Raw genomic sequence first — 14,984 nt, 5'->3', positions numbered from 1 at the left:
TCAACCCTTGTATGCGTGGTTCTTTGGAATCCTGGCCCATGCTGTGTTAGTGATGCAGAGCGTAAGGTACCAGATCAGTCCCTATCGAGTCTTTGAGCTCTTAGAGAAATCCACTCCTGGGGTTTCAGAGTAGCAGCCGTGTTAGTCTGTATCCGCAGAAAGAACAGGAGTACTTGTGGTACCTTGGAGACTAACAAATTTATTTCAGCATAAGCTTTCGTGGGCTACAGCTCACTTCTTCGGATGCATAGATATATCTCCTGTCTGTGTGTTCCATTCTGTGCATCCAAAGAAGTGAGCTGTAGCCCACGAAAGCTTATGCTGAAATAAATTTGTTAGTCTCTAAGGTGCCACAAGTACTCCTGGTCTTTTTACTCCTGTGGTTGTTATGAATGAGCTGAGAGGAGCACATTGAAATAGAACAAAATGAACCAGGATGGTGCAAAGGGTTAATCACTGGGAGTTTTAGGAAACATTTGTCAGCTGAATGGCAGATAACACGGGTGACATCCACATAGGTAGTTTGATGTGCTTAGCTGTTGGGGGTGGGTGGGTGCAGAACTATTTAATTACTGTGGCTGCAATGCTGCTGTAATCTCCTTGGGACCCTTGCAGTTTGTTGGAGGAAAATGTAACATTTTTGTTTGCTGTTGTGTTTGGCTAATGTTCCATGGAAGAGTCAGGACTAAAGCCTCATTATATTAATTAAAATTTACAGGTTGGTCTCTGGGGCTTCCCCCTTCATACTCATGTTCCATCCATAAGATGCCCTGTTGCACCTCAACGTTGGTGTTCACACATGTAAAATTCCCTACTTGTTGGCACATCTGTTATGTTCTGTTGTGCATCTTTGAGAGAGTTGGATTTTTTTAACATGATTAGACCAGGATGGCTCCTCCAGAGACACATGGTGATGTGATGGCAGGTTTGAGGTCACAAAACAAAATAAAGTTTGCAAGTCCTTTCAAACCATGCTGGGTGGAGCAATTTCCATATCTAGTGTCTGTGAAGTGCCTTGGGATGGCTAGCACTAGGGTCTGACTATTCAGAAACGGGGAGCTCAGCACTTTTTGCAGTTAGGACCCTGTAGAGCATCTCAAATTTAGATCCCCCAAAATCGAGACACCCTAAGTCACATAGATGACCAAGTTTTGTTGGGGGAGATTCAACACACCTTTTGTAAAGGGAAATCATGCCTCACCAATCTGTTAGAATTCTTTGAGGGGGTCAACAAGCATGTGGACAAGGGTGATTCAGTTGATATAGTGTACTTGGATTTTCAGAAAGCCTTTGACAGGGTTGCTTACCCACAGGGCCGGCTCCAGGCACCAGCTAAAGAAGCAGATGCTTGGGGCGGCCAATACCAAAACTGGGTGCAGTACTCCATATGTGGCCTCACCAGTGCTAAATAGAGGGGAATAATCAGTTCCCTCAATCTGCTGGCAGTGCTCCTACTAATGCAGCCCAATATGCCATTAGCCTTCTTGGCAACAAGGGCACACTGTTGACTCATATCCAGCTTCTCGTCCACGGTAATCGCCAGGTCCTTTTCTGCAGAACTGCTGCTTAGCCAGTTGGTCCCCAGCCTGTAGCAATGCATGGGATTCTTCTGTCCTAAGTGCAGGACTCTGCACTTGTCCTTGTTGAACCTCATCAGATTTCTTTTGGCCCAATCCTCCAATTTGTCTAGGTCACTCTGGACCCTATCCCTACCCTCCAGCATATCTACCTCTCCCCCATCTTAGTGTCATCTGCAAACTTGCTGAGTGTGCAATCCATTCCATCCTCCGGATCATTAATGAAGATGTTGAACACAACCAGCCCAAGGACCGCCCCTTGGGGCACTCTGCTTAATACTGGCTGGCAACTAGACATCCAGCCATTGAGCCCAATGATCTAGCCAACTTTCTATCCACCTTATAATCCATTCATCCAGCCCATACTTCTTTAACTTGCTGGCAAGAATACTGTGGGAGACTGTATCAAAAGCTTTGCTAAAGTCAAGATATATCACGTCCACTGCTTTCCCCATATCCACAGAGCCAGTTATCCCATCATAGAAGGCAATCAGGTTGGTCAGGCATGACTTGCCCTTGATGAATCCATGTTGACTGTTCCTGATCACCTTCCTCTCCTCCAAGTGCTTCAAAATGGATTCCTTGAGGACCTGCTTCATGATTTTTCCAGGGACTGAGGTGAGGCTGACCAGTCTGTAGTTCCCTGGATTCTCCTTCGTCCCTTTTTTAAAGATGGGCACTATATTTGCATTTTTCCAGTCGTCTGGGACCTCTCCTGATAATGGCCAATGGCTCTGCAATCACATCAGCCAACTCCCTCAGCACCCTCGGATGCATTGTATCAGGCCCCATGGACTTGTGCACATCCAGCTTTTCTAATAGTCCTTAACCTGTTCTTTCACCACTGAGGGCTGCTCACATCCTCCCCATACTGTGCTGCCCAGTGCAGCAGTCTGGGAGCTGCCCTTGTCTGTGAAGACCAATGTAAAAAAAGCATTGAGTACTTCAGCTTTTTCCACATCATCTGCCACTAGGTTGCCTCCCCCATTCACTAAGGGTCCCACACTTTCCCTGACCACCACCTTGTTGCTAACATACCTGTAGAAACCCTTCTTGTTACCTTTCACATCCCTTGCTAGCTGCAACTCCAATTGTGCTTTGGCCTTCCTGATTCCACCCCGGCATGCTCAAGCAATATTTTTATACTCCTCCTTAGTGATCTGACCAAGTTTCCACTTCTTGTAAGCTTCCTTTTTGTGTTTAAGCTCACCAAAGATTTTTCCGTTAAGCCAAGCTGGGCACTTGCTATATGTATTATTCTTTCTGCACATTGCGATGGTTTGTTCCTGCGTCCTTAATAAGGCTTCTTTAAAATACAGCCAGCTCTCCTGGACTCCTTTCCCCCTCATTTTAGCCTCCTAGGGGATCCTGCCCATCAGTTCCCTGAGGGAGTCAAAGTCTGCTTTTCTGAAGACCTGAGTCCATATTCTGCTGCTCTCTTTACTTCCTTTTGTTAGGATCCTGAACTCGACCATCTCATGGTCACTGCTGCCCAGGTTGCCACCCACTGCTACTTCCCCTACCAATTCTTCCCTGTTTGTGAGCAGCAGGTCAATAGGAGCATGGCCCCTAGTTGGTTCCCTCCAGCACTTGCACCAGGAAGTTGTCCCCAACACTCTCCAAAAACTTCCTGGATTGTTTGTGCACCGCTGTATTGCTCTCCCAGCAGATGTCAGGGGGATTGAAGTCCCCCATGAGAACCAGGGCCTGCGATCTGGAAACTGCTGTTAGTTGTCTGAAGAAAGCCTCATCTGCCTCATCCTCCTGCTCTGGTGGTCTATAGCAGTCGCCCACCATGACATCACCTTTGTTGCTCTCGCCACTAAACTTAACCCAAAGACTCTCAGCAGGCTTTTCTTCAGTTTCATCCTGGAGCTCTGAGCAATCATATTGCTTTCTTATATACAGTGCAACTCCTCCACCTTTTCTCCCCCACCTGTCCTTCCTGAACAGTTTATACCCATCCATGTCAGTGCTCCAGTCGTCTGAGTTACCCCACCAAGTCTCTGTTTTTCTAGTCACATCATGGTTCCTTGACTGTGCTAGGACTTCCAATTCTTCCTGCTTGTTTCCCAGGCTTCTTGCGTTCGTGTACAGGCACCTAAGATAACTAGCCAATTGCCCTACTTTCTCAGTGTGAATCAGGAGGCCTCTCTTGTTGCACCCTCCTCCTTGTGTTTCCTACCGGTATTCCACTTCCCCACTTACCTCCAGGCTTATATCCCCCCCCCCCACCCCCGGGTGAACCTAGTTTAAAGCCCTCCTCACTAGGTTAGCAAGCCTGCCTGCGAAGATGCTCTTCCCTCTCTTCATTAGGTGGATCCAATCTCTTCCTAGTAATCCTTCTTCCTGGAATAACATACCATGGTCAAAGAATCCAAAGCCCTCTCTCTGACACCACCTGCATAACCACGCATTTACCTCCACTATTCGATGGTCTCTACCTGGGCCTCTTCCTTCAACAGGGAGGATGGACGAGAACACGACTTGTGCTTCAAACTCCTTTATCCTTCTTCCCAGAGCCATGTAGTCTGCAGTGACCCACTCAAGGTCATTCTTGGCAGTATCATTGGTGCCCATGTGGAGAAGTAGGAAGGGGTAGCGGTCCAAGGGCTTGATCAGTCTTGGCAGACACTCTATCACATCCTGAATTCTAGCTCCAGGCAAGCAGCACACTTCTCAAGTTTCCCGGTCTGGATGCAGATGGATGACTCTGTCTCCCTAAGGAGGGAGTCTCCGTCTCCACCTGGCTCCACCACTTGTCTCCTCCTCTTGGGAGTGGTGGTCATGGAACCTCCATCCCTAGGACAATGCATCCCATGCCTTCCGGTCGATGGGGTCTCCTTCTGATCCCTTCCCTCAGATGACTCTTGTAAACCATTCTCTGCTGTAGTACTTGTGCAGAGAGCCTGAAAACGGTTTCTTACCTCTATCTGCATTGGGAATATATGGGTTCTCCTCTTTCTTCTTCTGGAGGTCACATGCTGCCAATTTTCTTCCCCGTTCTGTACTGCCCTCTCTGATTCTTCGGCATGCTGTGCCTGCAGTACCAAACGCTGACTTCTATCCAGAAAGTCTTCATTTTCTCTGATGCAACACAGGGTTGATACTTGCGTCTCTAGTCCTTTAACCTTCTCTACCAATATGGAGGCCAGCTGGCACTTTGTACAGACGAAGTCGCTTCTGTCCTCTGGGAGAAAGACAAACATGGCGCATCCTGTGCAGGTCACAACAGCTGATTGCTCTTAACAGGGGTGTAGCCCTGTAGAGTCTTTAGTGCTAGCTTGTCTTCTACTCTGATCACGATGGAACATTCCCTACTGAGACCTCTGGGGAATAAGCAAGTGTATCTCACCCTGAAAGAGATGGGAATTGCACCAGTGTACTTCAGGGCTGATATGGCCTGTAGTCTTGGTGATGATGTATTATGTATTCCAGCAGTGCCCACAAAGTGCTAGACACTGTCCATACACATGGGAGAACTCCATCCTTGCCCCAGAGAGCTCATAATCGGAGACCAGCAACAGAGGAAGGGGTAAAGCAGTCAGCTTGTGTAAAAATAAATACAGCCGCTCCCCAACGGCCCTTCGGTCTCGCCATTAGCCGTGGGCTGATTTCACTGCCAACTTAAACTCAACATAGCCAAAGGTGACCTCCTTGTCTCCCTGCCCATGCAGCACCTTCCTGCTGGAGGTAATGGCTGAGAACACAACCATCCTCCCTGTCACTCAGGCCTGTAGCCTGAGATCACCTTTGAATATCGCAACTTTCTTCTCTTTTAGTCCATACAAAACAGAGTTGCTAAGATGATTTGCCTGACCTGGCATTGTCCGTATCTTGCCCTCTTTGTATCCCTCTAACCAGCTCCTGTTCCTTCACTACATCAGATTCAAGCCCTTGTTCCTACTGGTAAGGTCCTACACAGCTCTGTTCCTTCCTGCTTATCTACTCTAGTGTCCTGGCGCAGCACCCCATTCCCCTGCCAGTGATGCTGGCCTTTTTCTGCATCTCCCGCAGGCTCCTTTGGGCTTGTTTCAAGCCTGCCCCTTAAAAAGTCCCCTCTGAACTACTCCATAAAGCCACTCTCCTATCCTTCAAGACCCACTATCGCAGTGATAGCGCAGGTAACTGCAAGTGGCGAGCTGGAGGGACAGCAGGGACAGCTGATACAGATTTGATTTATTGGTTTAGATTTTATCATTTATTTCTAAAGGTTTGTCTCTAAGCCATCTAGCTGTGCATGCAGCTGGCCTGTGTACCTGGATCTTATAACTATTCCTGTTCTTCCGTGTCCCACGGATTGCATCTGCTTGTCGTTTAGACTGTAAGCTCGTTGGGGCAGGAACACGCTCTCGTTATGTTTAGTCCCCAGCAAGATGGGGTCCTGATCAAGACCGGGCCGTTCAGGCCCTCTCCCAGCACAAATAACATAGGTAACATGACAGAAGTGGGTCTTGAATGAGGATTTGAAGGAGGGAAGCGGAATGGCTGGAGGCCATGTTGTTATGGCTGCCATTCTGCTCTGTCACACCCCTGCTCCGACCCCTTCCAAGTGAGTAGTGGTGGGCGAGGTCTGGTTTCAGGTAGAAAATCCCTTCACAAAGAGGAGTGAACGTATGTCCCTGCTCCATCTCCGCACTCCTTTGCTTTGAAAACCTGCTTCTATTGTCTGCGGATTGGTGCATTATTAATAATGTTTGTTTATAGGCCTTCACCTGGCAGGAGCCGATCTGAACTGTGTGCGCAGCTGAAGTGTAGCATTGCTGTACCCCACTCATCCGTTGGCAAGAAGCTGTATGATGCTTCCTGCCTGCTGGCTCTCTCAGGAATAGCCATATCTCCTTCAAGGGATTGTCCCCTCTTTGCCAATATTTGTATTTGCACAGCCCCAAAAGTTTTGTGTAAGGGATTTCCTGTTTAATACAATTGACAGGATCCGAAACCCATGCTTTAGATTAACATGTGCCAGCTAGATTAGGGCTAATCAGGGTCCAGGTCGCAGCAGATGCAGCGCAGGGACAATCCTAGACCTCATTACGGTGTATCTGCAGTATAATCGTCTCTCTCCCAAGGGCGATCATCTCTGCTTTAATGCACAGCAGACTTTACAGCCCTCACCCATCTCCTTCCTCGGTTTGTTGCCACTCCTGTCAGAAAGGCTTCTACCTCAGACGCTGAGGCGATTTAGTTTAATCCCATGTAGAAAGGAGCCTCTCTCTCACGGATAATTCCCTGCTGTGTCGAAGGTGGGGCTGGGCCTGACTACACCCCTGATACCAGGAATCCATCCTTTCCAGAGAGACTGATCCCATTCAGTCTTCCCCTCTCAGTAAAGACCCTTTCTCTGGCTGGCAACGGCTGTATCCTAGAGTGCGCCGACACTCCCCTCTGTACATGGCAGCGGGATCAAGCTTTGCAACCTTGCGTGTTCCCTGGCCAATAAGAGAGAGTCAGTCCCTTGCATTGTGTGGAGTCTTTGGAATATCACTCCTAAGTAGGCCAGGAGACCCATTTGGCCAGTGTGGCACAATGGAGACCAGTAAATCCAGCTGCCTGGAGTGGAGACCTGCCAGCTTCTTCTGTCTCTGGTGGGTGCTCGGGTTCCATGCTGGCCTAAGGCTAAACTTCCGGGTTGCTGCCTGGCTCCCCCACAAATTGAAGTCTGCAAGGTTTTCTTGACACATCCATCTAAGACTTTTTTTTTTTTTAGGGGGCTGTGTGTGTGGAAGGAATGTCGACTCAGATGTAAGCCTCCACACCTTCCCTTTGCAAATACATAACAATCCCCAGTGCCTTCCGCAGGCTGCTGTGCGGGGCTCTGCAGGTGTCAGTCATATGGGGTGGTGCCGGTGGTTACAGTAGAGCCCAGGGAAGCAGGTCTCTTCTCTTTATTCCAGATCCTGCCACTGACTCGCTGTGTGACCTTGGGGCAGGTATTTAACCCCGCTGGGTCTTTCTACCGTCTGTAAAGTGGGCAGACGAATACCTCCTTCCTAGGGGATTTGTGAGTCTGAATTGTTAGCAGTATGTGTTGAGATCTTCAGTATTACTGAACTCTCTGCCCTCTCAAACCCTGGGGCACCCTCCTGGCCAGTATGATTAAGACACAAGCTTTTCTGTCTGCACAAAAAGTGATGCGAGGACACAGAAACACATTCTGCTGCCTCCTGTCATCAAATAGTGTCCTCTGGGGACAGAGGTCCTGACCTCGGCTAGTGAAATTGCCCAAACAGGATAGTGGTTTGACAGTAGACTCCTGTGTCTGGAAAACCTGGATCAAAGATCCAGCTCTCCAGAATGATTTGAACTTGGTCTGGGTAAGGGGCAATTCTGCGCTAGCCAGGGGCATAGACTTAGATGATCTAAGAAGTCATTTCCTTTGCTGATTTCTAGGATTCCAGAGTCCAGCCAAAGCTGCTACAGCCTTCCCTGGCTCTGCCTTGCATCCAAGGGCACGTACCACGGTGTTACTGGAAGGCAAGAGGCTGCACCATTATTGTACATCACTTAATCGCCCAAATTGCACGGAAATCTCGGGGGCCTTAATACATTTTGTTATTGTCTGAGCAGTAAACTAACCTGAATTTGTCATACCGCATCACAGGATTATTCCGATAGCACCAGAAGTGGAGCCTGAAGCTTTACTTACACGTAATTGGACCTTAAACCGTAGCAGTGTAAATGATCATGAGAGCAGGAGTCGGAGAAAAGCTGATAGGAAGCAATGAGGTTTATTTCGGAGAGGCTGGTGGCAGTTCTGGGGATAAAGGGGCAGGCTGACTGGTGCGCTGGGAACGAATGACGGTTGTATAGTGAATCAGGCTGTTGTCTGCAAGACTCCTGCCTTTCTCGTTGCAGAAGTTGGAAGGTGTGTAGTGAATGAAGCAGGGGACTGCAGGAAGAGAAAGGATGGTCTCACGGTGAAGGCAGTTGACGGTTGCCCTAGAGAATTGGACTGTCTCCGTGCTCTGCTGCACAGTTCCTGGGCAGATCACTTAAACCAAACTTGTCATAAAGCAGCCACTACCTGCCTGTGCCTCATTTTCTGAGTGCCCCGTGTGAGAGTCTTGGAGCCAGATTTATAGCACTGCTGTGTACTCACAGCTGCGATTGAAGTTGATTGGAGCGAGCTGTGCTTTTAAGATAGTGATATAAAATTGCTAATTACTCTGACAAATCAGGCCCTAGACATCGAAAGTTGGAGACCCAAAATAGGGGCGACCTTTGATAATTTTGGCCTTAATCATTCAGTTTCACATCTGTAAAATGGGGATAAATACCAGCTTACCACACTTACCTCATGAATGTGTGAGAAGCACTCGGCCATTATGGTGAAAGCGCCATAGAAACGCCCGTGAGTAGATGAATAATTTTGTGTTCAGAGCAGGGTTTGAACGGCGAGGCCTTAAACAAAACCTCAGGCAACACACTGAATGTGGCAGATAAAAAGGGATGTTGAATAACTCTCCATTCACTGAAGGGGGCAGGAGTCCCGTGGAATTGAAGACTGTGTCGTAATGCACGTGGATAAGAGAGCTGAATTCATGCTCCACAGGCACCAAGCTGTGTCCACACACTGAGTTACCGGCTGATTTCTGAGACCTTGCCCAGCTTTGATCCAGACTCTTCCTCTCTCTTCTCGCCTCCACTCATGTTAGGTCTAAATTGAGTACTAGGAACCTTGTCCAGTCTGATCCATGAGGCACCTTGGGACACAACACAGATAGTAGATTTTTTTTCCCATGAACGTGTTCCTTAAAATATGAATGAAAACAGCTTTGCTGTTGTGGCTGGGCGGGGCTGGAGAATTTACAAGCAGCCTGGAATGCTTGTACTAAAGTGAGAGGCTCACGGGAGAAACTGACCAGCCCGGTCTCAGCGGAGTGAAATGCAGGCAGTTAACACAGCCTCAACTGGGAAGTAAATCGCACTGTTTAAAATTGCTTTGGGTTTAACAATGACAAGGTGTTTGGCTACTGCCAAAGTCACTTTCCCGCTGCTCCAAAGGGATCTCCCCCTCCCTTCCTGAATCCTGTATTAGCCTTCCCCTCCGGGGCCTCCGCTTCCACCTGCCCTTCTCTGATACCACTCCAGTCCCTGCTCCTGTCCAGTTCCTAGGTCCCCATCGCTTCCTCTTGCCTTTATGCCTTTGCGTGGTCCTGTGTGGACCAGCCTCCCAGGCGGTGTGCACAGAGCTCCCGTGCTCCTTGGAACCAGCCTGTTCCTCAAGGCAGTCCAATGCCCGGCACCCACTTCTCTTGCATTGTAGCACCGTGGGCCCTTCGAGCCTTTCAGCACAGGGACCCTTCTCCCCGCGGGGACCCATTGGAGTCCCGCCTCTGCAATATTGTATGCAGGTCTGGACCCCGTATTCAAGAAAGAGGAATTCCACCTGGAACCAGTGCGGAGAAGATCTACTAACATGATCAGGGGAAGGAAGGGCCTGGCTTAAGAAACTGGAAGAGCATGGCTTATTTAGCCTGGCAAAACGAAGGCTGAGAGGGGATCCGAATGCTCTCTACAAATTCGTTAAACACCAGGGAGGGTGAAGCGCTAGTTAAGCTGAAGGACAGTGGTTGGCGCCAAAACAAAATGGGCATAAATTGGCCATGAACAGACTCAGGCTGGAAATTAGAAGAAGGTTTCTAATCATCAGAGGAATGAGGTTTTAGAACAGCCTCCTAGTAGGAAGTGGGGCGGGAGAATTAGTTTTGAGAGAGCTGGACAAATGTCTGAATGGGATTGTATGACAGGGTTGCTTATGATAGATGGGGGCAGGGATCAGCAGCCCATGGGGTTCCTTCCACTTTGTGTTTTATGTTCCTAAAGCTCATCTGGATCTCCACCCCCCATTTGTATTCTGTGGTTGGTTGGGATTTTTGTTTTGTCTTTTTGTCTCCTTCCTCTGAAGCACCAGGGGTGCGCATAGCTGGAGGTGGGACACTGCACAGGGAGGGTCAATGCTCTGAGGTGGCACCAAGCATTCTCTCTCTTGCATTCTTAGCCAGCTGGTTCTTGCTCATGTACCCAGGGTCTCACTGATCGCCATATGTGGGGGTCAGGAAGGAATTTCCCTCCCAGGTCAGATTGGCAGTGACCATATGTGGCCTTTACCTTCCTCTGTGGCATGGAGTGTGGGTCGCTTGCTAGGATCATCAGGGTATATCTGCCATTACAGGGGCCCTGGGCATTGGTGCACCTCGGTCCTTCCTCTTCTCTGCCTGTGGCACACAATAGTTTAGTCTCCTGTGGGCCGTAATACTTTGATCTAATGTGTGGGTGCTGGGTGGTGCTGGTGGCCCGTGATAGCCAAGAGGTCACACTAAATGATCTGGTCCCTTCTGGCCTTAAACTCTATGATTCTTGGAGCTATGTAAATAACAGCAACACACGCGGGATAAAAGATGTATCAAAACATGCTTGAGTCCTTTGATTTGTCCGGCTGAAATGTCTGAACGATCTGCAAATCCCATCGCCTACTTTTGTCTCCGCAGGGCTCGTCCAGATCCCCGTCAGCATGTACCAGACGGTGGTAACCAGCCTCGCCCAGGGGAATGGTCCCGTTCAGGTCGCCATGGCTCCCGTTACCACGAGGATAGCAGACAGTGCCGTCACCATGGATGGTCAGGCAGTGGAGGTTGTGACCTTGGAACAGTGACGCTGCTGCCATGGCAGGATCATGATGATGTTTTTCCTCGTCTCTTACGTGAATAATTTTTTTACGCCTCTTCAGAGATGCAATCAGGTGGCATTGAGTCTCCCAGCTTTGGAAGCAAAGGTTTCGTTAACCTTTTTTTAAAAGGAAAAAAAAATAGCAGAGGATGTGTGTTAAGTGCATTTTTATAGTGCCGCGCTGATCTTGTGGGAGTGGAAAGCCAATTTGTAATGGACTTTCATTCTGAGGAGATTTAAATCAAAACACAGCCCCCCTCCCTCCCACCCCCGCATGAAATATCTGTTAGAATCAGGGCAAGATGGGAAGATTGCCACCCCCCGTAGGAAGCGGCTGTGCCCTTGGCTGGAGAGAGTTCCAACAACGCTGCTGCCCGCCAAGCCAGCAGTGAGTTCTGCAGTGGCTCCCGGGGTCGGCCCCTCTGCCCCGTCACTTTGAGAATTAGGTTTCAAAAGAGAGCGTGAGAGAGAGAGAGTTTGGAAAAAGTCTCTCCTCGGGATAGGCGCATGCGCCACTGTGTAGGGGCAGCAGCAGCCTTTCGAAGGGATAAAGCTCCTCCGAGGACAGCAATTGATCACCCCGCGGTCCCCGTAAGAGAGGAAAACTCTGCCGTTGAAGCTCTTGAGAAATTCCATGGAGAGTTGCTTCCCTGCCCCATGCCCCTGCCTTGCTCTCCTGTAATCCACCCTCAAGACCTGCCTGTATCTTCTCTGCTGTTGAAATGTAGCTGACTTTTAGACCCTTCTCTTTATTATTTCATGTTTGTAAATTTAGACTGCAACGGAGAATCTCTTGGGGGGCCTTGGCTGGGGCACTGGGGCGGGGGAAGGCTGTTGAGAGCGTGAGGAGTTATTGACTAGGGCAAATCCTTCCTTCCCCTGCATCTCCCCAGGGCTTGTTTTTGCTAAGAGGTACTTTGAGTTCACCTGAGCTGTGTCTGCCACTGGTATTAGCCGAGCCGGGATAGGACTGTATGAAACAGACGATCCCCTATCGCAGCCTCGACCCGTCCTGGAATAGCCAATCCCCACGATGTTTCCTTGTTCAGTAAATATGGACTCCTCCCACAGCCCCCCCACCCCAGTTCGCATTCCACAGGTCCCGCACCTGTTTCTGCTCTATGTGCATCTCCAGCACGGCTTTGCTGCGGCGAGTTTTTTTTAATCTACTTCATGAGAAAACCTATAGACAGAAAAACGCCTGGTGTGTTTTCAGTGGCTGATTTTACTTGACTTTCCAATGGGCCAAACCTTTGCTTCCCCAAAACAACAAACACTGCCCCTCCCCCAGGCAAGCTCCTCCATTCTTTCAGCCGCGCCTGCCCTCGGTGTGTGCATGGTATTTAATTATTTTTTATTTTTTATTTTAAGTGGCCATTTAACAAAATTCTCCACGTCTCGCTCCGCCTTCAAGAAAGTTTTCAGATTCTTGTATTTACTTGTTTTATATGAAAATATCAAATGTTCTTTGTATATGTTTTTCTGTACTTTAAGGAGGGGAGGGAAACATTTTTCCATAGAAACAGCCCTGCTTTCCCGATTTGTTTTTTTAACTATTATTATTTTTTATTGTCGTTGTGAAGATGTCCAGTGGCTTTACAGTCGGTGTTTCTTTGGCAATGAAATAACGTTCTTACAGTCTAAGAAATTCTCCCCAGAAAAAGAAGAAACCAGTCAAGTAGCAGAGCATGGAATACCTGTTGTTTTCCCATTCTGTCTATTCTTGCCTCATTCAATAAATTGTTACAAATGTGTCTGCACCCGGAGGCTCTTATTTGCACGTCTTTGCCCAGTTTTGGTAAATGGAGGGAAGATGGTTTTAAAAGGGAGACTGTCAGGTGGTTAATACATAGTAACTTTTTTTTTTTTTTTGCTTATTTGTGCTGTTAATATCTTAGGGCCTTTCCCTGCAGACTTGACTCAGATGCGTAATCCCATGGACTCCAGTAAAACTCTTCAGCTGAGTAAAGCTGTGTGGGAGCATAAGAGTCTGCATGAGCCGGGCCTTAGATTATTAAGTGAATGTTTTTTAAACCCACTTGTTTACTCTTTTTGCACTTCACTCAGCTTGAACAATGAAATCGGACAAGTCGGCCTCACTTTTTCATTCATAGTCCCTTTCAGGTTCCAGACCAGAAGTGGGCAAACTACGGCCTGCGGGCCACATCCGGCCCACGGGACCGTCCTGCCCGGCCCGGGAAGCTAACCCTCGGCTCCTCCCTCGCTGTCCCCCCTCGCCCGCAGCTACGCTACCATGCGGGCAGCGGGGCTGCGCGCTCCTGCCGAGCCCTGCGGCAGCGTGTCTGGCTCTGGCCGGGCGGCGCGGCTGCCAGACATGCTGCTCTGAGTGGCATAGTAAGGGGGCCAGGGGTTCCGGGGGATAGTCTGGGGAGGGGGGAGTTGGATAAGCATGGGAGTGCCGGGGCCGGACACGGGGCAGGGGTATGGATAGGGGTCAGAGCAATCAGGGGACTGGGAGCAGGGGAGTTGGATGGGAGGTGGGGTTCCAGGGGGTGGTTAGGGGCGGGGTGTCCCAGGAGGGGGCGGTCAGGGGACAAGGAGCGGGGGGGGTTGGACGGGTCGGGAGTTCTGAGGGGGGCAGTCAGGGGGCAGGAAGTGGGAGGGGGCGGATAAGGGGCGGGGGGGCCAGGCTGTTTGGGGAGGCACAGCCTTCCCTACCCAGCCCTCCATACAGTTTTGCAACCCCAATGTGGCCCTCGGACCAAAAAGTTTGCCCACCCCCGGTCTAGCCCCATGTGCTAGCCTACATCAACAGCGAGTTGTTCAGTGTTATGCTGGGGCTTTGCTGAGAGGCACTTTTTGGAGGAGACATTAAAGATCCCACCGCACTTTTTTTGGCAAGATCATGGAGTTGGCCCTAGTGATTTGTTAGTTATAATTTTCATCTGAGAGTACATGATAAATATTAAGTGCTTCTGTTCTAGCCAAATCCCAGTTGGAGTAATTACGTGTGTCCTACCCAGATTTGCTGGTATTTGATTCAGACTAAATGTGGAAATTCTTTAGATGCTCAAAAAGGTAAATAGCATGAAATAGATTCCTCTTCGTGTTTTAAATGTGAGCTTGGTCAGAAATGATTAAAAAGGGGAGGGGAAAATAACTTGCACACTGACTCAACCCAGAAACACGGTCCAGGAAGCTTTATTTGAATATTGTGTATAAAAGTATGAATGTATTTACATTACAGTCACATGTAGAGATGGGAGCCTCATTGTTCTAGGCTCTGTATAAACACACAGTGAGAGACAGTCCCTGCCCCAAGGCACTGCCAATCTAAATATCCTGAGGGCTTAGGCCACTGAACTGTCTTGTCTGCGTCCTGTTGCCAAAATATTTGTGAAATGTTTCAACGGATCCAGCCATGCTGCCTCGGCCTGTGATTTTATCATATCGCCCATGCTCGGGAGCGTCGACTCTGGTCAATATTGGGATGAGAGGCTCCTAGGGGAACCCAGAGCGGCACTGGTCATTCAGCAAGTGACACACTTTGCTTTGGGCTGTTGTCGATCCAGTACCCCAGCATGGCATTTGGGGGGCTGAACTGGCAGAGAGCAAGGTTCTGACCACTTCGGGTCACTGTTAGCCCTGCTGTTTGGGGCATATTCCTAACCCTAGACTGTGCCTTGCTGCTTCTGGAAATCCCCTCCCGGGGTATTCTTCCCTTTCTGGCCCAAACTCTTCTGTAATGTTGAAGAACTGCCACGTTCTACCCCA

General features: G+C 49.1%; 1 protein-coding gene across 6 annotated transcripts in view; it reads left to right on the top strand.

The window, feature by feature from the left end:
- NRF1 (nuclear respiratory factor 1) overlaps positions 1-13,009 on the top strand; it is a 117,461-nt gene extending 104,452 nt beyond the window's left edge. For all 6 annotated transcript variants that reach the window (XM_039519893.1, XM_039519889.1, XM_039519891.1 and 3 more), the window contains one exon: positions 11,072-13,009. In XM_039519893.1, the coding sequence (XP_039375827.1) occupies positions 11,072-11,235 (164 nt within the window). In that variant the 3' untranslated portion in view covers positions 11,236-13,009. The remainder of the gene's footprint in view (positions 1-11,071) is intronic.
- Positions 13,010-14,984: the final 1,975 nt, after the last annotated feature.

Source organism: Mauremys reevesii, linkage group 1 (genome assembly GCF_016161935.1).
Source record: "Mauremys reevesii isolate NIE-2019 linkage group 1, ASM1616193v1, whole genome shotgun sequence".
Classification (NCBI taxonomy): domain Eukaryota; kingdom Metazoa; phylum Chordata; order Testudines; family Geoemydidae; genus Mauremys; species Mauremys reevesii.
This window is presented reverse-complemented; position numbering and strand designations above follow the sequence as displayed.